Source organism: Rosa chinensis, chromosome 6 (genome assembly GCF_002994745.2).
Source record: "Rosa chinensis cultivar Old Blush chromosome 6, RchiOBHm-V2, whole genome shotgun sequence".
In the NCBI taxonomy this organism is placed as follows: Eukaryota; Viridiplantae; Streptophyta; class Magnoliopsida; order Rosales; family Rosaceae; genus Rosa; species Rosa chinensis.
In genome coordinates, this window is record NC_037093.1 from 19,384,125 (window position 1) to 19,407,463 (window position 23,339).

The window sequence follows — 23,339 nt, forward strand, 5'->3', positions numbered from 1 at the left end:
AATTGGTCTAATAAGCGATCTTTAAAATAACTAAAAAACAAAAAAACCAACCCATCACTTGAAAAACACTTAATATATAAATATAGTGTGCAGGTGATACTTATCTACATATGAGATATGAAGTCGGAGACAAGTGGGACCATGAAGAATGTTGATATATGTAGTCATCATGAAGAAATGTTGATACATGTAGTCATCATGAAGAAATGTTGATAACATAAAAGAAAGAAGAAGGCCACGCTATACTTTGTCCTCACACAACCAAACAATCATCATGGTTTAGCCGTTCAGCGTAAATAAGAGCTTTTCTGATGCAGTAAATTATATAAAAAAAAATAATAAAAAAAATTGGAACCGCCTTCTTTTATTTCCTTCCCACCAAAATGAAAAACCCCGAGTCCCTTTCCCAATCCTCGAATCACCCAAATCCCAATTCACTCCCAACCGATAAAATGGTCACCGGCGCCGGAGCAGCCACCTCCAAGAAGCGCCAACGCGCCGTACACGCCGCCAACTTAACCGCCTCCTCCTCCACCCGCTCCTCCTCTTCCATCGTCCTCGACAAGCCCGGCCCCAACCCGATCCACAAACCCCACGACCCTTCTCTCCCTCTCTTCAACGACGTCGCTTCCGCTGACGTCATCCTCCGCCTCACCGTCGACCCTACCCTCTCAGACCTAACCTCAGATCACTCCCCCGACGACGTCGTTCTGTACCTCCACGCCGCCTGCCTCCGCCGCTGCAAATACTTCGCCGCGCTCTTGTCCGACCGATGGCAGCCGCGGAACCAAGACGGCCGGGACGACGTCGTCTTGGCCGCGCCGTATCGGATCAGCCTGGAAGTCCCGCCGGCCCCCGGAGCCATCGAGGCCCGCATTTCCTTGCTGCGGCTTCTCTACAGCGACGACGACGATTTCGCCTCCACTATAAACACCGCGGCGGCGGCGATCGAGCTCCTCCCGGTGGCCTTGGAGCTTCTCTTCGAGGACTGCGTCCGGCGCTGCGTTCAGTTCCTCGAGGCCGTGCCGTGGACGGAGGAGGAGGAGAGTCGCATCCTCGCCCTGGTCCCTCTTCTGAGCGAAGACGAATCCAAGGACCTCCTGGCTAGGGTTTCGGGGACGAACAATTCCAGCGAGGAAATGCTGTATGGATTGATCACCTCCGTGATTCACAATCCGAACATGGCGTACGTCAAGGCGTTTGTGGCCAAGCTGCTGAGGGAGTTCTCCGCCAGGGACTCGGCGGAGCGAGTTCTGGAGAGGGCGTTTCAGAGCACCTTCAAGGTGGTCAAGGAGTCCATGGAGGACTACACCAGGCCCGGAGTGAGGGGAGACCACAATGAGACTGAGGCTATCCAGAGGCTGAATTTGCATACGGCTATGACCAATGGGAGGCACCTGCTGTGGCTGGTGGAGAGGATGGTTGAGCTCAGGGTGGCTGATGCCGCCGTCAAGGCTTGGAGCGAGCAGCCATCGTTTACTGCAGATTTGCAGAGGGCGTTTCGTGACGATGCTTGGAGGAATATAGTGCCTGGCCTGCCTGGTGTGTTGCTCCGCTGCACTGCCAAGCTTTCGAGTGCAATTGCTTCCGGTACTATTTTGGTTGCTGCTCAGGTACACTCTTATCATCTGCTCAGTTTTATGGAAATTCATTTTCTAGGCCATTGGGGATTAATGTGATTGATAACTAGGCTGTAGTTATAATATAGGAAGTAGTTTTGTGCTTCATTTTATCCATGGATTAGTTTACATGGTAACTTGAATGAGGAATAGAAGCCACAGTTTCGATTTGTCTCAGTTAAACTTTAGCTGCCCACAGTCTTCAAACACATAGATGTTCAAGATAGGAACTTTCTGTTTTTTTCTACACAATTTATTGCTTAAAGTAATGCTACGTAATTTGCAAATTATTAGAACAGAACTGGTAGGCGGAGCTAATCTATGTTGTTGCTGGTTTTCTTTCACTATGTGTTGCAAATGTACTATCCTACATGTATCTGTTCACATGGGATGTCTTGGCTATTTACATTTTTGAGTGAACACCAATGTGAATCTTTTGGCGAAGACAGAAGCAGCAGCCACTATAAATAGCTTAACAGTATGCTTGGATTGAGAGTAATTTAAATGAGAGAAGTTTTAGATTCACTTAGCTGTATAGTTTTTGTTTTACCTGACTTGATTGCATAGTTAAATGTGGAGTGAAAAAGGAGGTCATTTACTTTCTTTTCTTCTCTTATGTATGATTCCTTTCTCTTTGAGTTGCAAGTGCACTTGTAAGTGACTTCCTGCTGAAGGGAATGTGAGTAAACTTCTTTCAAATAGGGTCGAGAACTCTAGTAGTTTCATTATTTTCCTTTCTGCATCACTTTCCACAATGCTTTGGACAAACATGTTCCAAATTTATGTCCTAATACTAATTGATATTGCTACTTGATTAGCAACCCAGTTTCAGAGAGTATCCTTTCTTCGTTGGTGTTAGAGTGTTAAACATGTTTCCTTGTAAGTTCCACATCAGTATATAATCTAAAAGATGGTGTTTTTATTTATTTTCAGGTTAGGAAGAAACTTGTAAATGATTGGCTTCCGGTTCTGATTGTATGCAAAGACAATACATCACCTCTGACGCCAAATAACAGACCCTTATACCTGGACCTGGAAGACACATTCCTCAAAATCATCTCTACACTCCCGATGTTAGATGCAAAAGAGTTGTTGCAGCAGTGCCTTATCTTCTCAACCCGAAATTTTGATGATTGCCCTCATTTGGTCATGGCTTTCAACACCTGGTTCCGCCGTGCTGCTCGACCCCCTCAAGGAATCTAGTGTGTGTAAGGGTGTTAGCCTTTTGTTAATATGAAGTAGTGCTTCTTTGCACTCTTGTTCTTGTGGATATTTATAAGGCTAGATTTTTGTTAGGCTGTTTCTGGCATTGTGAATATTAATTACCCTACTGTCCTAGACAGCCAAACTTGGCACCAAGTATATAAACCTCAAACTCTGCGGCAGAAAGTGAGTCTTGCTTCTTTGACGCTACCTGGTAGCTTTTGAAGTGGTCAGATTTAAATGGATTCTTGAAAAGTATATGATCTCTTAGGTAAATCTTTATTCTGTTGGAAGTTTTCGAACTGTAATGGTTAGTTGACTAGGTTTACACAGCTTGCCATTTAATAATATGCAGATGAATTTCAGAACTTTCCACTTTAACCAACTCAAGCAAGCCTAAATGATTCTTATGATGGTATCTAATTTTTATTCTTTTCATTTCCTTTTGTAAGCTGTCCTATTCATCCAAATAGCAGATGTACTTTATTATTTTGAGGGGTCATTTGTTTAATCGAATTGATAAAACCTCATGTCATGTTATGATATTGAGGGTGGCAGAGACTTGGGAAGATGATGATCTCTTTCCATTAGGCTTGGGCACGCGGGTCTGTCTGGAAAGAGGTGGAAGTGGAACCACAACTGACATATCCGGTGGAATGCCAACATATAAGTATGATAATTCGAAGCATAGAAACAAAAGTGAAATTCCAATTTAAGAAGTAAGAAATAAGAACACAGCATTGATCTATCACAAGCTCCCATGTGCTGCTCTTCTCAATCACATCGATCTCTTCCGACATAGCATTCTTCCAGGCTTCGTCTTCCTTGTCTCTTCAAAGATATGGTTCTGCAACACAGAATTGCAGCTAGCATAGAAACCATTGAAACTCTTCATTCTAATTAATGATGAACTTGGTGATGAAGATCCAGCTGCTTGTAACTGAGGTCTGCCCACTAGAGTTACTTATTGTGGAGATCTTTCAACAAACTTTTCTTTACATTCTCTTCATTCACATAGAATTGCCTTTTGCTTCCAATCCCAAGAGATTTTCTCATTGAAGATAACATCTTTACCTTCTCTAGTGTTCAGCCTTTAGTTTGAGTGCTGTAATGCACATAGATGCATTTCCCACCTGAATCATCAAGTTTCTTGCTTGTTTCCTTTGGAATATAAGCATATCATATAAAAACAAACACCTTGAAGTTGACATATGGTTTTCTGCCGCTCCATGCCTCAAATTGTGTTTTGTATTCCAATTTCCTTTGTAGTACACTTGTTCATTAGATACAAAGGAGTGCACACTGCTTCTCTCCATGCTCGTGAGTTTTAGTCTATATTGACTACACCAGGATCAGCAAGTATTACCCTGACTTTTATATGACGATCAAAGAAAGAAGATATCACAGTAACTTTATATATGATCCCTCTGCAGATACTGATTTTAAATCCATTTCACAAGTCTCTGCCTTGCGTAAAGTTATCAGATTACATTTAACTTCTAGATTCGATTGCACTAGTCAGACCTGATACATTCTGTTTGATGCTCGACATCCTTATAACAAACTAATTCTTGTTGTCAAATACAAATCCTCATTTTGAAAACACTGTATCCAAATAAAGCCCTATGGTTTTCAGCCAGCTTTGTCATGATTGTTAGGGAGAATTTCCAGACTCCAATCACACCATCCCCCAGGGAGATGGCTAGTAGAGTGCTAAGTTGCCTGGTATTGCATCAGAGAATAGAAGTGAAAGCCTAACAGAAGATTGCATTAGCTGCACTATCTAGGAGCTCAACTCACTAATGACTTCTGACTTCATCCCCAATGATATCAAGTTCAGGAGAGACTGGAAAAAAGAAAGCTTTTATGAATATACCTTTGGAACATATTGCAGTTTATCAATTCAAAGACACACAGGAAAATCATGGACTTTCTGCACTTCAGTGCAAATTACAAGCCTTGAGACAGAACGGTATATATATTATATATGTCAAAAAAACCACAGTTGTCACTGGAAAGTGAGGGAGCTCCGCGGTGTTAGGGCAAAATGGAAAAATCAGTGGAAATATGCATTACAGTAGCCGCCGTCTAAAGCTCTGAGTGGTGCCTTGGTAAGTTCGAACAAGCAAACCTACTCCGATGCCAACCCCAACGCATATGCTCAAGCCAATCCCAACACCAACTCTCACACCAGCATTAAACCATGAAAGCTCTCCATCTTCACCTTCTAAATATGTCCCAGAGTAGTACAAGTTATTTTCTCCATATTCTGGTTTCAGGTCCAAGTATTCTGGTCCCTGTGAAGTTAAATTAAAAAAATATAAAATGCCAAAAAGTTGACAAAAGTAAATGAAAATGCAGAATGCTTGGTCAAAGTGAGTGACGATGCATGTTGTCAGGGAACTCTGATGGTTTTCTAAAGACTACCAAATATATTATGCAAATACTGTCAGGTTTGGCAGCTAAAACCAAATGAGAGCAAGCTACTGCAAAACTACCATCTTAATTACTATTACGTTGAGAAAATGCCTTGGTTGCTCTAGTCATAAAACTATACCTCATGTCAAGTTGTCAATTAATCAAAAAGCTATCAACTGCTCAATAATTGAGTTGAAGATGAATTAGTATGTGTCTCATTAACAAGCATGTATCAGAGATCAAGAAACCACTCCACTATCACCACAACACCTAAAGATGTGAACAGGTTATTAGGATCTTCAATCTGTTTATATCCACCTTAAATCACTTTGCACAATACTTTAGACCAGATATTATAGGTTGTAATACTGTACTAAGACTCTTACTACATAATATCCAAAATGCTCTCAGAGGACAAATAAACAAGGAATAATATCCTAGTCGTTTTGTAGCATCTGAAATTTTGAACAGGATTGACATCATTTTATCTCCTATCAAATTTTGGATCTGGGAGAATCAGCTGAGAGAGAAAAACCACACAGGAACACCATACATTATACAACTCAAAGAAACATATGATGATAAAATTGATACTATGTAGCTTCGCAACATTGTACTACAAGATTGTATATGCTCCTCAGGGCATGCAATATTGAACAACTTCTTTACTTGGTTATTTAATTTTGGGTGATGATGCAAGTGTATGACAGTATGACCAGTAACAAACTCTGTATCAAGCATGAGCATGGTAAATGAAACATTGTCACAACAGAGAGCAGGACAAATCCAACTAGCAGATTACGTATAATTAAGTCTGCAACCATACTAAATAGGGAGTATATAAATACCTGAAACATGAACCTAGAAGGATTATTGTTCTCGTCTTCAGTTGCATCATACTCTGGTATTGAATCCAATAACCCTTTCCTCGTATGCTTCTTCCAAGGACTCAGCTGTAAAGTCTTTGTTAGAATTATTGGAGTTCCCAAGAAGGACCCTGCAATGTATACTTCAATTGAGGGTGTTGCAGACTCTGAACCCGTAAACTGCTTTGGTTTAAAGAAGCCAGTGCTTGCAATTATATTTGTTTCACAATTCATGCTCCATCTCGGGCCATGATGATCTGTTTCTGCAATGAAACCAATATTATTACACAACTCTAAAACCCCAGATAGCACGATAACATCCTTGTCAAAAACCTCAAACTTCACACTTCCGGTCATCCTTATACTATCAGTGCTGACAAACGTAGCTTCTTCTGACTTCTTATCTAACCGGTCTCTTCGAAGAAGAGTTGTTTCCCCATCTGAATACATGCTAGTTCTAACACCATTGACTTCAAGAAGAGTATCAGCATCCAATGGAATGTGATTTACCGTGAGGAATTCTGGAGCCGAATCATCAATCTCACATTTACTAATCCTAACATAGAAAACTCTTACATCAAGCCAAGGTAGTGACACCTTGGGTTGGTAGGTGGATTGTCTCCCAATCATGTGGCCATCACCAGTTGACCCACGACCATTTGAAATAGGTCCATGGCCATTTGAAGTAGGTGCATAGCCATTGAAAATAGGTGTGTGGCTGTTTGAGGTCTCATAAGAATTTTCCATGATACACTATTCTTCAGTTTTCCTCTATGAGATTTGAAAATACTTCCACTTCAACTGAGTGCATGAAGTGATATGCTTACAGATGGAACTCCTACGACAATAGCAAACCTACATTCACATCAATGAAATCAATTTAAACCAATCATTGCAACATCGCATGGAGATGAAAAACAGAAAGGGCAGGATACTCAGCTTCTTGTATGCAAGGAAATGAAAGAACATTCTATCTATTTGTATCAGAAGATAAGAACAAAACCAGTTGGGACAAAAGAAAACCCAGTTCCTAGAGTTGAAACCATTATCAGAACTCAGAACAAGATAAATAATAAAACAAAATAAAGGGTAAGAGAAGAAGCTTTACTTAATTAGACAGGAAACCCCATCAAGGGAATGAGCTGAATAGCAGAACCGACCATGAATGCAAGTTTTTTTGTAATAAATCAACTGAGAAACAAATAACTATCAAGTGTAAGGAAAGAGCAGTAGCAAAAAGAAACACCAAAACAAAGAAAAAAATAGAGAGGATAAAGTACAGGATAATATGGGAGAAAATCCAAAAATCACAAGTCCTAGCAGTTGAAACCCCAAGATTGAAAACATAACCTGGTTTAAGACCACATCAAACTGAAAACATATATGAAAACAAATCCAAAGGATTCAACTAGAAACTTACAAGCTAGTAGCAGCAGAGGTGCAGAGCAATAAAGCTAAAGGCTTGAAGGTTTTTACTACTGCAAATTGTTGACAGGGAATATAATTCAATATATGTATTAAACCCATATAAATTCAGCCTGCAAACTAAACCCTTCTTATTACTGATCAAAACAGACTGAAAACGACATGGAAGCTCACAGCTGCCAACAAAATTACAGCAATAAACGACATTTTTCCCACTTCATATAAACAGACAAGGAGTGTGTGATGTGAGTGTGCGTGTAATCACCAACACTAATTTAAAACCCAGAAAAACTCACCACAAGTATCTCACATCCCCGACAAACCATATGATAAAGACTCCAATCCACCCAAACGAAAGCTTTTGATTGATTCCCTTCCGCACATAAAATTTGTGGCCACGCAAGAGCAAATCCCAAGTTAACAAATCAGAAAACAGAGAGGTACCCGAGTCATAGAACTGGGAGATGCATTATCAAGAAAAGTAAGACCAACCCAGTTCCTCAAATATCACCAATAACAAAGGGTTTCTCTTAATTTGGATTTGGCAAGTAGATTCTTAATGGGATGGAGGAGAGGCATAAATTTTATTTATTAGAAGTGGGGTGTCTCATTATGTGTCTGATTGGAATATGATGAGATCTTATCCTAGAAGAAGGGGAAGAAGGGTGGCATGCAGTCGGCATGAGAAAGGGACGTTCTATTTTGCATCAAACGTACCAAAAAATCAGCTGATATCAAAGCAGTTTGGCCACGCAATTGCACCTGGCTAACACTGAGAGTGTGAACCAACATGGCCGGTGATAGTGTTAGAATACCAATCTCCCACGTCAAAAAAAATAAAAGATATTTAGCACTTGAGCTGTTGGCACATTTTTCTGTAAACCACCATTTATAAGAAAAAGTTGCCAGAGAGATGGACGTATTAAGCATTTTCTCCGATATGGTTTTTGATTCCAATTTGTACATTTTCCCTCATGCTTCGTTGATGAATTACATTTTCACCTTAGGATTAGCTCAAGTAATGAGAGAGAATTAGGAATAGATTAGATCACGAATTTGATTTCTCTCCAATGTGACCCAAAAAAAGAATTACATTGAAAAACCTCACATGCCATGTTACGGTGTTCCCATATAATGCAAACATATCATATCTGGGTAACGTGATTTGACATTTTAAAACTTGCTCAACCCTATTTAAAGCCAAATAGTTCACAATTCTGCATTTCTGTGAAAAGAGACTGAAATTAAATTTAGACCCTCAACAATACATTATTACCCAAAATCAGCTTTATGCCTCGGCACGTCACATGTATCCCGCATGAGCCGAACAAGTAGATACCATACTAGGCAGTATTAAGTACTAACCATACAAACAAAACAGTTCCTATATTTCTAGGTTCACAAGTTTTAGTTCTTGTGTCCAAGCATACATTATGCGCCATAACAATGGAATGGGTCTGTTATAGTTCAAGTAAAATGAAAATTGATGAAGGAATCGTCTAAGAAACAGCAATTTCTGCACCATAAGGAGCTCAGTACAGTGAAACTTGATCGAAGTGATGCCAGGTTGCTTGGTTAGTTTTGGTTCATGTTCAGCTGGGATCGACAAGCCCTACCCAAGAATAATTTATAATTAGCTTAACAATCATACTATTTACTGAAGAAAAGAAAAAATGTAACCAGTCAAACAATTATAAGTACAAAAAATCTGAAGCTGCTCAAGGTTGAGCAGATTAGATTAGTTCTGCTTTAACCCATTAGTAGGCTATAGGCTACTTTATTTAAATGGGCATTCCAATAAGATATCTAGTCTAAGCAGTCATAAGTTTGGACAATGACCTAATCATAAAAATGAGCGGTAGTCAAACAATTTCTCTATCACATCACAGTTATCCTTTATGACCCACATAAAGGAGATCATGCTAAGGTTAATCAGGATAGTGATCATCATCATCATTTCGGCCTAATCCCCTACGATGTCAATTTTTTCTGTTGAAATTGTATACAAAATAGCCACTACTGTGGATTTAACACAGTACCTCCTCAGATACCAAGCCCTAACCATCTGTGTGTTCCCTAGGTCTAGCTTTCTCATATCAGTTACCAATTAGAAATCTCAGAACAACCTATAGGAAAACCATAACCAAACTCTGCACAAACTCCAACCAGTTCTTTCCCCACACAAGTTTATGATTGCTTTGGCCAATTCATTGCACACAAAGTCTTTCCTATTGGTATTAAGCTAGGGGATTATCTAATGTCTCCTATCAGTGACCAATTAGAAACCAGAGAGCCACCCATAGGAAAACACAACCAAATTCTGCAAAAACTCCAACTTCTTATTTCCAAACACAAGTTTATGACTGCTTTGGCCAATTTGTATGCCTTTTCTATTGCTATTAAGCTAGTAGTTTAACTACCCCTAAGTCCTAGACTGAAGGACAGGTGGTTCCAAGGGTTTCAGAGGTTCACTGAAGCACACAAAGTCCAAGTAAATAACTGTGTGACGAGAAGAGATCGGACGTCAACCTTAGGAATGTACTTGATAAGATTACAATGTGCATACTAAATATTCAATATTCAAGAAAAAGTGAATATCTTTTAGGAAAACCAAGTAAAACTTACACAATGCAATTGCCAGAAATCAAACGGAAAAATGAAAGGACAAAGATGGAGGAGCCACTATGCAAGCCTATTTGGTTGAAAACTTGAAATGACTTCAGCCCAGAGTTGTTGTCACCGAGGAACTGCAACGTCTAAAGACCAATTAAGAAATATAGGAGAAGATCAGTAGATGAAGAAACTCTACCGATAAAGAGAGAAAAAATATTGTTTAGTTGGTGGAACAGGGTGTGGCAAAGAACCTAATGACCCTTGGCTTTAGCACTAAAAAATCCTCAAAATCTCCCTTCCATCCAACTCACAAACAGTCGTGCATTTTTTTTTTCTTTTGATAACCACATGCAGTGATATAATCAATTATGCATGAGTCCTAAAAGGGGGTAAAACAAGTTTTCAAAATGACATCTTTATTATATCAATTATAAAACAAGTCAAGCCCGAACAGAAATCTAGTTCTTTCACAAACACATTAATAAAATGCTAATCATGACTGACAACGAAGAAATATTAACACCAATTAGAGTTGCGGTAAAAATAAATAATTTATTGGCATACAGCTATTTTATATTTATAAAAAATGGCAATCCATATGAATAGTCTAGGCATTAATCAACATGTACTTTGAAATCGGCAGGAGAGCAAAAATCATCCTCAAAAGAACCACCAAGCAACTCGACAGAAGTTTAATGTCAGCAACTAAATAACCAAAATAAAAAAGTTGACATCAGCTACACAAGGCAGAGTCCAAACATTCAAGACATGAAAGGTTCTTTTTTCCGTTCATAAAGTGACACAGAGGGAAAATCCTATGCACCGATTGCCTCACATAGCCGGCGGGCCTTGTCACAATGGTGATGCAAGACCTATACCAGATGTAAAAAAATGAGTCAGAGATAGACATCCATTGATAAAAAAAAAAAGACGTAATAAGTGCAATACTATGCACTAGACAAGAAATGACCATCTTATGCGGCTGCTCGTTACTGAACAGTCTCAACTCTAACCACATCGGTGCTCTAACTTAGACAAGTACCCATGTTTTGGTTCTCGAAATTAATGACAGAAAACAACCATTCAAGACAAGGTTCAAGCTTTCACTGAGATTCACTCAACTATCCAAAGGGTCTGCCAAATTAATAACTACAACTAACAACTAACACAAAGGAAACCTTAGTTGTCAAAAGACCAGAACACTCGAAAGACACAAACACCAAACGAAAACAGAGAAGGATGTTAAGTTAAGTGGGTTACCCTGAGAAAGGCAACTCCAGCAGGTGGAATCGAAGGCAATGTTGGACTTGAGCCGAGCAGAAGCAATGGCACTGTGAAGCGGCATCATTGATTCCAAGCTACCCAATACCGAAACGAACCTGTACATATTACAAATAACAATCATGATGAGAATTGGAAAAATTGGAAGAAGTGGGTGAGCTGGGGTTTGAGAAAGGTTGAACCTTATAGCGCTAGGCATGGCTTTAGTGGAGGAAGCAAAGGGAGACGACATGGGTTTGGGGTTTAAGGCGTTGAGGGAGCTCTGGGTGAGCGTTCTGGAGCGAGATGATATGGATCTTGAGCCAGCCATGAGAGCTGATCTGCACAACGAAGCCATTTTCTGGAGAAGAGTGACTGGAAACGAAGGGAGAGTGAGTTGAATTGGTTGAACCGGTAGAGGCAGAGACTCGCTTAAACCCTACCCGCTGCTAAGGGAAAGTTGTTTGGGCCTATATTTGGCGATCTCCACTTATATTCGGTGTCAAGCCCAGTACACAAACAAATGTGATTGAGAATTTAGGAATGGCAAATGGGCATTTGACATGACAACCATTTACAAGGAACAAGAGATGGAGGAGTGATGGTAACGTCTTCTAGTTTATGGTAATGAATTGAAATAGCCCGATGACCTAAGCTATAAGGGCAAGCTTATCTGTTGGGTTACTATGTCAGAACACTGTCTATTTTTTTTTTAATATCTATTTTCACTTGTTGGGTCTGGGTCATCCAGTCATGACACTGTTCATTTAATATTATATTAATTATTTATTATAACTAAGAAATATAATGTAAACAAATAAACTTTCAAAAACAAAAAGGGTCACCTTTCGTGCTAAAGGGAATGGCTAACCCTAATCTCTCTCTAGCGGCGCCTCTCTCTATTGCTAACCATAACGTCACTCCCGTGTGACGGTGCCAAACACAGCTCCAGCCAACCAATCTTAAGGCGTCTCTGTCTACCTCTCTCCCTTGATCTACGTGATGGTGTTTCTGCTTCAGCAATGGTCGGACCGCCCCCTTGGGATGGTTGCTTCCCATCTGATCTTATCTGGACGGGGCTGCCTTTTGCCTTCTCTTCTAATTCTAGGCGGCTACCGTATCTGAATCTGAATCAAGGAATGCAGAATTCTTGTCTCGAACTCGGCAAAGGCGATGCCACTGGGTATGGCGGTAGTGTTGATCTTGGGTCCTTGGGGTTTGATCTATTCGGATCAGAGACCAATGCGAAGGATGGAGGCACGCCACTACAAGCATGTGATGGTGCTGTCACGATGGGGCTGCTGATGTCAATGAAGCTGGCTGCTGGTGGCGGATTTTCATGGGCTTGAGTACATAACTGGATCTGGGTGTCCAGATCATTGTGGCAGGTGTTGTGCCGTTTTGGGGCTCCTATCCGAGCCCAGCTCTTGGTGGCTTTGACGACGGAGACTGCGGAATTACCGTTGACTATGTCAGTGTTCAGATCATGGCTGGTTAAACGGCTGACTCTGGTGGCGGGGGAAGTATGCTGGTGGGTCCTTGGGCTTCTTGGGCCGCTAGTTAGGATTGCAGCATTGAAATCAAGTTTTGGGCCGGGATCTCTTAAGCCCAAAATGAGCATTGGGTTTTTGTACTCATTTTTTAATTAGTTTTGATTTAACTAGCCTATTACTATGCGAGATTAGTTCATAGTTATAGGTTTGCTTTAAATAAGTGAGCGATAGGTTCTAATAATGATAGACCAACTAATGTACCACTATGGCTCCTCTACGAAGCCTTGTTCTGTCCATTGTTATGTGGCAGCGGGTGGGTACGTATGTAAGAGCATTTTTAGTACACTCTCTATTTTGGCTCTTTAGCTATTTTAGAGAGCATGTTTAGCTTTTCATCTATTTTAGCAGCTGCACCAGACTCCTAAGTGGCTCTCTATTATAACTTTTAGTTATCTCGCTCCTAAATATAGAAAGCGAGATAAGGTTTTCTATAATTTAAAACATTCATTTTAAGTTACTTTATGTAATTTATAAATACATTTAAGCAATCTAATCTTCATTTTAAAAATAATATAAATTCAAAATTAGCTAAAATAGAGAGTATTGATGCAGACGTATTTCTAAAGTGGCTAGCTAAAATGACTTTTTCGATACTTTGGCTAAAATTTGACTCAAAAATGGCTAGCATTGCTAAAGATGCTCTAAAATGGCATTCTTGGCATGCGCTATTTATCAATAAAATTATCATTACTTCAAAAATATAATGTAAATAAATAAATATTAGTGATGAGCATTTTGAATAAATATTTTAGATGAACGATAAATTTACTAAGTGATATTAATTTTGATAATTTTTTTAAGTGGCCACCAATAGTTATGGAACGTACAAGGAATGATATGAAAAAAAAAAGGAAAAAGAAGTTGAATGTAGACTGTCCATTTAAATAGAGTTATTGACCAATAACTACAATGTGACACTATTATTTACCAATAGCATACTCCAAAACATGGAGCCCGTGCGGTCAACAACCATTAGCCCATCGTAAAGAAAGAACACTCAAATATTAAGAAATTTACGAAACATGCCACTGACTAATATAAACCATTTCTCCCAAAATCAAAGCGACCCCAAAATCTAAACCGTCCGAAAATCAAAACATCTAGGGCTCCGGGGAAGCAAGGGCACGACTCGGCGGCGAAGCAAGGGTGCAACCTGGCGGCAAAGCAAGGACGCAACCCAGCGGCGAAGCAAGCGTGCGACCTAGAGGCGAAGCAAGTGCGCGACCCGGCGGCAAACCAAGCGAAAGACCCCGGCGGCAAACCAAGCTCGCGACCCCGGTGGAGAACTAAGCGCGCAACCCGGACGGCGAACCAAGCGCGAAACCCGGGCAGCAAACCAAGTGCGAGACCCCGGAGGAGAAGCAAGGTCAAGACCCCGATGGTGAAGCAAGGGCGCGACCCTGGCAGTGAAGCAAGGGCGCGATCCCGGCGGAGAACCAAGCAAGTGACCCCGGCGGCGAAGCAAGGGCTCGACACCGGCAGGTCAGTAACTATAGTCTTGAAGGTCAGTAGCTATAGTCTGATTATGCATTCAATACTATCGAAATTCGATTATGCTTAGTAGCTTTAGCTGAGAAATTTTGGTTGAGAAATTCTGAGGCTTTTGCAATTTGGTAGAGCTGTACTGATCTTAATTTGTTTGATCCTCTTTTTTTTATAAAAAAAAAAATTGTTTGTTATTTCTGCAAGACTCAGCAACATTTCGTTTGCAGGTTAGTAGCTATAGTCTGATTATCAGTTTTGTATTACAAGTCAGTAGCTTTAGTTTTGTGTTTATGGTACTTTCTTATTGGATCTTAATTGGGTTAAATACTGTTTATTCCCTATACTTATAAGGTTTCATCATTTCAGTCCCTGACCTTCGAATTTCACCTAAAAAGTCCATGAACTCCCAATTTCCTCCTAATTGGTCCCTGCCGTCAAACATCCGTCTAAAACTCCGTTATCTTCCCCTAAAAAGTCCATTATACCCTCATTTACTTAAAAAATAAAATAAAATTAAAAATATTTCTCTTCCTCTCTCTCTCTCTCTCTCTCTCTCTCTCTCTTTTTTTTCTTTTTACCTCTTCTTCTTCCGGCTCTCTCGCCTCCTTCTGTTCATCTCCTCATCAAGATGGTTCCAATCCACAGACCTTCAAGAGGTAAAATTCAAAAAAGAAATAAAAGAGAGAAAATAAATAAATTTAAAAAAACAAAGTAAGTGAGAGCATAATAGACATTTTCGGCAACTTTAACAGAAAATTTTTACGGCAGGGACCAATTGGGAGGAAATTGAGAGTTCAAGGACTTTTTAGGTGAAATTCAAAGGTCAGGGACTGAAACGATGAAACCCTATATGACAGGACCCGCCCCGAATTTCACCCTGAAATCCGAAGTGGACCTGCGGGGCCCACCTTAGAAGAAATTTTGCCAAAAATTAGGCAGAACTTCCCCTAAAGTGGACAACCCTAAACCTGTAGAAAGAGAATTTACACTTCTAAATCACCCATCCTTATTCTCCTGGAGCCACCCTGCTCCCCCAAACAACATCAACCAAATTCACAACACACAAATCTCAACTTAATAACCTTAATCCCGCAGGTAATCAGAGCAATTCTAATAGAAAGGTAAATGAGGAAAACCTAATTCAAAGGCAATCGCGGAAGCCATACTGTTGACTATGCCTCGACTCCATGTACGCCCTACCTCAACTAATTTCTCCTGCACACTGGGCATTTGAAACCGAAGGGCCCAGGGGAAAGTACATAAAAACGTTAGCGTGAGTGGACAAAAATAAATAACTTTAAACAAAAAAGATTTTATACTTTCCCCCATTTATTTCTTTAAAAACTCCCGATGCATGCAATAATTAAGAAAAGACCGACTAGCCCCGCTAGTCAAGAACAACAACAAAAGAACATGGGGAAAATGGGTTCACCATACGGGAATGGAGCCCCTCAGGCTCAACCTACCCTCGACTGCCACTCACACATAGATTGTGCGAGGAGGAGAACTAATAACCTCAACTTCCATTCACACATAGATTGTGTGAGGAGGAGAATATCACCTCGACTACCACCCACGTGAGGAGGAGAATGCTACCTCACTGCCACTCACAAACACAAAGTAAGTGAGGAGGAGACCTATTCACATGACCCGCGTATGGTGAGGAAGGAGATCGTCCAAAGCCAGTAAATCTGTATAATTTCCCCACTTATCTCACGAAATAAGAATCCAAGTGTATAAAGACGTGACCCCGCACGCCAAGATCATCTCAAGTTCCAATATAAGTAGGGTATAAAGAAGTATAAAGTTTTGCTTCCTCGAATTCTTATTTCGTAAATCTCTTAAAAAGCTCCAAGAGCTGAATATAAATATAAAATCAATAGTATAAATTTCCGAATCCGCATAAAACAAAATCCTCAAATCGAGCATAATAAATCTAAATTCGAAAGTTCAAACCAATAAACATTCAATAATCCAAACCAAAATAAAATGCTCGATAAATAAGTTGATAAATCAATAACTTAAAACTTGCGGAATTTAATTTGCATGCATCAATTAAAATCAAAGGTCCACTCACAGTACTATTCCGACGGACACGCATACGAGTTCCTTCATCGAGCCAGAGCTCGGTACGACATCCTGTACACAATTATATTCCGTGAATAATTATTCAACAATTTAATATGATTCCTAAACTCAATTCCTCATAAATTACATCTCCCATTCTCCTCGGATTCAGCCCAAATTATACCACTAATACCAATTCGTTAATTTAAAGGTTCCAAGGCAGAACCGAGAGATATCCGACGGTCGGATTCTCGTAATTCGATAATCGAAACCCTAACCTTCAAAAATTCATAATTAATTCCAAGCTTCTCCAAAATTCACCAAACTTCACATACAAGCTCTATGATAATTATAGAATTTAACTAGCCAGAAATTTAAATTAAAAAGCTACCCTAGCCGCCGTTACCGCCGCCACCGCCACCATCTCCGATGGCCACCAAAATTTGGCAGTAGCACCTTCTCAACACACCCATTAATTCTTTCAACTGTGACCAAGTTAGAAAATGAGCGGAAGTACCTCAACAATTAAAGAGAAGTTTGAACCCGAATTGTGAATAGTAACTCAGAATTTCAAACCTTCGATTCGACCTCCACACTACAAATCATGGCTCAAGGCTAGGGGCAACATGATCCTTGGGAAAAACCGCTCCTTCGACGCAGGTTTGGTGGCCGGAGATGGCCGGAATCGCCGGAAATCGACGAAAATCCCAAACTGCTACAGTAAAGTTTCATGGGCCGATGCCTCGTTTTCCGGCCAAACCGCCGTGAGCTACCACCACCGGTGCCAAGAGGGGGCGGAGGCGAGTCCAAAGATGTCGACTTTATGCCACCAGGTGGCCGGAGGAGGGAGAAGGCCGGAGTTGCAGGCGAGCGAGAGAGAGAGCGATAGCTCGGGGAGAGAGAGAGAAAACGCGGGGAAAGGGGAGAGAGGAAAATTACCCAGCAACAGTAAATTTTTAAATTTATACTTTCTACCAATGAACAGTAACTTTACTATTTCGCTTGTAACTTTCGCATACGAACTCCGATTTTTACGCACCACATATGCACGCGCTCGGTTTAACGTACTCTACGACTTCCATGAAGAACATTTTCCCAAATTTTGACCCGAACAAAAAGTCAACTTTTAGGGCCACTAAAGTTGCTGAAAAAGAGTAAAAGTAAAACAAATTACCGTTTACTGTCCAAATGACTAGTAAACCGGTGAATTTGGGTTCGGGACGTTACACTATAAGTATAGGGAGTAAACAGTATTTAATCCATCTTAATTTGTTTGTTATTTCTATAGGACTCAGCAACATTTCGTTTGTAGGTCAGTAGCTATAGTTTGATTATCAGTTTTGTATTGAGGGTCAGTAGCTTTAGTTTTGTGTTTATGGTACTTTCTTATTGGATTGGTGGTGTTGTGTAATGTTAGTTTGACAAAAAAATTGTTGCTTTTTTTGATTCTGTGTTCTTGCAAGTTCATGGATTAGTTGCAAAATTTGCTGCTTGTATCATCTACTTCTTTTTGTTTTTTCTTTTCCAATTTTTGACTCAGAAAGAAATGGAAGAAACTATAAGGATTAGGCTCCATGTTTAGTGATAGTTCTTATGTGTTTGAATGCTATGATTATTGAAGAGAAATGATTAGAGTTGTTTCAACATATATATTTGAAGAGAACCACCACAGGTGGTCGAGTTGGTAAGAGCCTCCAGGTGTGGAACCCCCATACTCGGGTTCGAATCCTGCCAACGCTTATTGGAGTTAAATCCCAATATATTCTTGGTGGCCAGGGGGGAGGAAGCGTTCTGACAAGATCCCCTTAGCACGGATTAGTCTCTAGGCCTAGGAAGCCTTTGAGGACACCGTGTGATTGAACAATAAAAAAAAAAAACATATTTGAAGAGAAAGGATTAGAGTTGTAATCGCCAAAGCATTTTTGGGCACACTTTATCATCCCTTATGCTCTATGTTGTCGGTTGACTTGCAGGATAGAGCTAATGAAAGCAATGCTGAAGTGAACAAACGCGAGAAGGCCAGACAAGTATACTACTGGGGACTAGTACACTACTGCTTGTATGTGGAAGCAGCAAAGCCAGAGATAAATGATAGTGTTCAAGTTTCATATTGTAATATGTACAAATAATTTTTGGAATTATTAAATAAATGAGTTGTTTCTAAGAAAAACAAAGATGGAATGTAGAGATATTCTTTCTTCATAATGCTACTGACATTCAGTAGTGTTAATTCACATTATCCAAACCACAAGGGCAATTTTGTAATTTATTTGTCAGTATAAATAATTCAAAAAGGGAAGGAATCTGACCGTAAGGGATAATACCTTGCACACTAGCACATGGGAATTAAAAAAAAAAAGCTTGTTGATGGTAATTTATGGGTTAAAAGTGTAGGTAGTGGTAATTTGCTAATTTAAATATCATTAGATCCTATGGCTAGGAATGTTTACCTTTGCAATCCATTTTTCAAAAAGCCCGACGAGAGGCTGCTCTTCTTCTCCAACATGGCCTCGATTTCCATGTCCCATTTCAATGGAACTATGAAATAAGACCACCCATCATTCGACTCCCTGCAACAAAATTCTTTGGATGCCTTAACCCCTGGCTAATAGCACATCCAAGTAGCTGAGACGACCAGTAGATGAAGCCCTTAGCCCCCTCCATCCGGGAGGTTTTTCTAGCACTTCTGTTCACGTAGATTATCTTCCAGCATCTGCGGATGCTCCTTAACTGCTACCTGTTACATATGCACCCATGCGATATCATGCTGACTGCTACCAAAGCAACATTTCCCAGTAGTCCACCCATGTTATCCAACTTAATTAAGAGTCTTCTTGGCAAAATTTACTCTCGAAACAGGAACTTCTAATGTTAGACTTCCCTTCACAGTTCGCCAAGTTGTCGCCAGGAGTGACTGGAGGACCATAGAGATTTTCGGGAGAAACAAAGCCATTTGAATTCCTAAGAGTGTAATTAATCTCAGATGTTCTTGTTTTAGAACTTCATTTGCCTCTGCTCGAAACACTGCTTTTCGGCATTCTAAACTTCAAACAGAAACTAAAAGGAACACGAGCAGAGCAGACTCGAAAACTCACGAGCATTTAACTATCTACTACATCATTGCAGAAATTTAAACAGCATAAACCATATGTCAACTCAATTAGTTTGTTGCTGAGAAAAAAATAAACCAACAAACACTATCAATCTTTAAGCAATTTCTAAATCCGGATGAGCCTTTAATTAAATTTCTCACAATCATGCTGACTGCTACCAAAGGAGCATTTCTGTGGAAGCAGCAACCTTCTATACAAATGCAAGCAGCAACCTTTTTTTTGACATATTACCTTGTTTTCTTTGTCGAACTTTGTATCTATAATTCCATATAAAAATGATGTACTTAGTCAATGAATTATTTATAAGCTAGCATGCAAACAAAATATCAACCAAGTCCACGAGAAATATAATTGACTGCTGCCATGGCTTGGACTTGGGAGTGATCAAGACTGCATGTGAAGGCATCGTGGAAGATGGGTCAAGTCATTATTGTGGAGTAAGCAATATCAAAATATCAACACTCATGAAAAACAAGGTTATCTATATCTATACTATTACTATTATTATTATTATAGTAATAATAAACTAATAACCTTGAAAGGGGCTAGTGCATAACTGTGATACACTATCCAGGGTATCCAATTTTTGTTATTATCCAGGGTATCATAATTTATTATCCAGGTATCTAAATTTTTTCTTGACTAAAATTTGAAAGGGGCTAGTGCAGTTGCCCTCAAAACTTGATTAATATTATCTATACTATTATTAAGAGAAAAGAGTTTATCAGCCAAAATATAAAAAAAATTACCAAAATATCCCTCAAATATTAAAAAAAATATTTTAACTAAAATATTTGAGAAAGACAAAATGGTCAATTCACAAATAAAAGAAAAACAAAAAAAATAACAAAAATCAAAAATCAAAAACAAAATATGTGCAACAATTTTAACCATATTCTGTGGAAAAACTTCCCGCGTAATTATCCACACTCATACGGTGTGTTTGGAGTCTAGTTTTCTTTAATCAAACAAGTTGACTTGCTAGAAAACTTGTTTGATTAAAGAAAACTTGTTGCCTAAATATATATGGCTTGATATTATATATATATATACAGGGCCCTTCTAGTGAGGGATCCATTTTTTTGGTCTTTTATAGGGATAAGCATTAGACCAACTTTTCGATCATATTTTCACATTTTAACCGTTCAGTTTTTAGGTCCTAATGTATAGATCACTTCTGCAAATTTTCAGCCAATTTGATGATCGTTAAGGCATCCAAACTGCAATTTACCATTATAAACACGAACGGTTCCGGTTCGACAGATTCGGTCCGTTCGTGTAAATTGCAGTTTTGGATGCCTTAACGATCACTAATTTGGCTGAAAATTTACAGAAATGATCTATACATTAGGACCTAAAAACTGAACGGTTAAGATGTGAAAATATGATCTAAAAGTTGGTCTAATGCCTATCCCTATAAAAAATGAAAAAAAGGGATCCCTTAGTGGAAGCCCTATATATATATATATATATATATATATATATATATATATGAGCCTGAGGCTAATTCAGACAGACTCAAAATGTGGGGGTTAAGAGAAAAACAAGAAAAATAGGCTCTTATATTTAAATGAAATATATTAGATAACTAAAAATTCAATAAAGATTACTTATTGTTGAGATTATTCAATAAGTTGTGTAGGTCAGAGTTGATTTTGGCCAATACTCTGACAAAACCACTAGGCTAAAGGCCTAAGCTAGTGGTTAATATATCGAGGGGGATGAGATTATGCCTATAACAAAGGTCAAGAGTGATGGTAACCCAACCTATGTGAATGGCGATCCCAGGAAGTAAGTTCATATGGGTAATAACAAGTCAATTGTTGATCAGTGATACACTATCAAATTAAACTTTGAGTCCATCCCTATGATGCATAGATAGTGCTTTAACTGGAACGTATATGGATGAACTTTGTTCTTAATGAGTACCATAGCCCTTAAACTTGGGTGGCGTGCTAGATTCCAGTACACGCTTGATGGACTCACCTATATGAGTGTGGAAGTGGGGCCGCTTCCTATGAAACTTGGGCAAGTCTTCTAGAGCACTCATGAATATCCAAGTAAGGGCGCATGGCTTATTTGTGCCCACCCGTGGAAAATGCTCGATTTCGAGAGTTCAATGTGGATGATAGTTCTCTGATTCATATTAAGAAACTTTGGTTCATAGAAAATTTAATTTTCACCAAATTTCTGTGGATCATAATTATTTATCCTATGGTTGGTTCATAGTCCAAAAGACACCATTTCAGAAGTATTGGATTCTCATTTTCCTTTGGCACTCTATAATTTCCTTGTTCAGTTAGCAGCTTCCATATTTTGAAATATGTGGCGGATTGTTGGAAATTTTGATTGTGTATTTCAAAATACTTTGTGTAACTCCCAATGCTTTAAAAAACTATTTACTATACATTTATGCTAAAACTTTACTAATTCATTATGTTCATAATATTAAGGCATATTAAGGTTACGGGAGTTACAATATTCCAATAATTATCTTATTAAATTTGCATAATATCTCTAAGCCTTTTCATCTACTATATATACCTATCACTTCTTGGTCTTACACACACAATGAAACTCATTATTTTCTATATTTCTTTCAATAGCCATTTTTCTAGTGAGTTCTTTGTTATTGCTCTTCCATAATGCCAAAGGAAAAATCAAGCATTTCTAGGATCCAAGTTTGCGAGTGTACGCTTACAAGGATTAACGGTTGTTGTACCCTGGAGGGTAGGGCGCCATAAACCTGCTACACCGAGACATTGTCTCCGAGGGGCGAAATCTACTCTTAAGGGCAGTTTTTACACGCCTCAACCTTAAACTCTTTTAGAGTTATGTGTCATTCGGCAGCCTATAAATCCAAAAGATAAGTTCTATAATCCTTGTTATTTAATTTATTATGACAATAATATTATGATTATTATTTGTTATTAATATATTGTATTTTTGAGATCTTGTAGGAGGTGAAATCTGGTGATGGAAGTAGCATCCATCGACCAAATTTTCCAACAAACAGTAGAATCCAAGTTCAAATCTGTACCAACTAAAAAACTTCTTAACGATGGTTTTTTGTTCTATGGATTGAATTGACACCTTTAGATGGTCCACAAGTGACCTTATTTTCATATTGTAGCTCATCCCACAACTTCATACGCCGCACACACCCTAATCTAATCCCTATGCTACATAAAATCAGTCATAAATAAACAATGGGTAGGTAGGCACCTTTATATTTTAATCCCAACGACAAGAAGAAACCCCCACATGGCCACACCTCCCATCTATATATAATTCAAGCTCTATTTATATATGGCAATGGGGAGGGTAGGGTAAAAGGGGATTAAATTACCATTCCACTCGACTTCATTCTCCATCCCCTAACCCGCCTCAACCCCGGTAATAAGATACTGGGGATTCCCCCATCCCCATCTCCATTGGGGATTAGATCCCTGGTACCTTCTCCATCCCCGTTAATACTATTACTAATTTATTATTTAAAAATTCATACAATTAATTATGGATTGTAAAATATGAAGTTAAAATCAAACATCAAAATAAAATAAATTTCTTATTTTAAATAAGGAAAATTAACATGTTGATAAAGATTTTTTAATAAAAAATCTTCCTTTTTTTTGAACATATTTATTAACATAATTTAAATAGACAAAAAGAATATATATAATAAATAATATATATATATATATATATATATATATA

At 39.0% G+C, this 23,339-nt stretch overlaps 3 protein-coding genes across 9 annotated transcripts; 1 reads left to right on the forward strand and 2 right to left on the reverse strand.

Annotated features, from left to right (window-relative positions):
- The first annotated feature begins 332 nt into the window (after window positions 1-332).
- On the forward strand, window positions 333-3,080 carry LOC112172990 (BTB/POZ domain-containing protein At3g05675). The gene is made up of 2 exons (XM_024310527.2): window positions 333-1,613; window positions 2,553-3,080. The coding sequence occupies exons 1-2, from the start codon at window positions 384-386 to the stop codon at window positions 2,820-2,822; spliced, it is 1,500 nt and encodes a 499-aa protein (XP_024166295.1). The 5' UTR covers window positions 333-383; the 3' UTR covers window positions 2,823-3,080.
- Window positions 3,081-4,661: 1,581 nt separating this feature from the next.
- Window positions 4,662-8,298, reverse strand: LOC112172992 (uncharacterized protein At1g01500). Of its 4 annotated transcripts, XM_024310533.2 has the most exons (5): window positions 7,828-8,298; window positions 7,527-7,584; window positions 7,215-7,297; window positions 6,089-6,961; window positions 4,662-5,119 (listed from the first exon to the last, which is right to left on the reverse strand). In XM_024310533.2, the coding sequence occupies exons 4-5, from the start codon at window positions 6,851-6,853 to the stop codon at window positions 4,895-4,897; spliced, it is 990 nt and encodes a 329-aa protein (XP_024166301.1). In that variant the 5' UTR covers window positions 6,854-6,961; window positions 7,215-7,297; window positions 7,527-7,584; window positions 7,828-8,298; the 3' UTR covers window positions 4,662-4,894. The 4 variants fall into 4 exon arrangements, with proteins under 4 accessions (XP_024166301.1, XP_024166302.1, XP_024166298.1 ...); XM_024310534.2 differs by lacking the exon at window positions 7,527-7,584; XM_024310530.2 differs by lacking the exon at window positions 7,215-7,297.
- A 440-nt stretch (window positions 8,299-8,738) lies between these two features.
- LOC112169353 (protein NONRESPONDING TO OXYLIPINS 2, mitochondrial) lies at window positions 8,739-11,868 on the reverse strand. 4 transcript variants are annotated; one of them, XR_005802035.1, is made up of 4 exons: window positions 11,608-11,868; window positions 11,405-11,523; window positions 10,157-10,278; window positions 8,739-9,143 (listed from the first exon to the last, which is right to left on the reverse strand). XR_005802035.1 is itself a non-coding variant. In XM_024306372.2 (3 exons), the coding sequence occupies exons 1-3, from the start codon at window positions 11,760-11,762 to the stop codon at window positions 9,124-9,126; spliced, it is 294 nt and encodes a 97-aa protein (XP_024162140.1). In that variant the 5' UTR covers window positions 11,763-11,865; the 3' UTR covers window positions 8,739-9,123. The 4 variants fall into 4 exon arrangements, 2 of the variants coding, with proteins under 2 accessions (XP_024162140.1, XP_024162141.1); XR_002924630.2 differs by having other exon boundaries at window positions 10,157-10,287; XM_024306372.2 differs by lacking the exon at window positions 10,157-10,278 and having other exon boundaries at window positions 11,608-11,865.
- Between the last annotated feature and the right edge of the window lie 11,471 nt (window positions 11,869-23,339).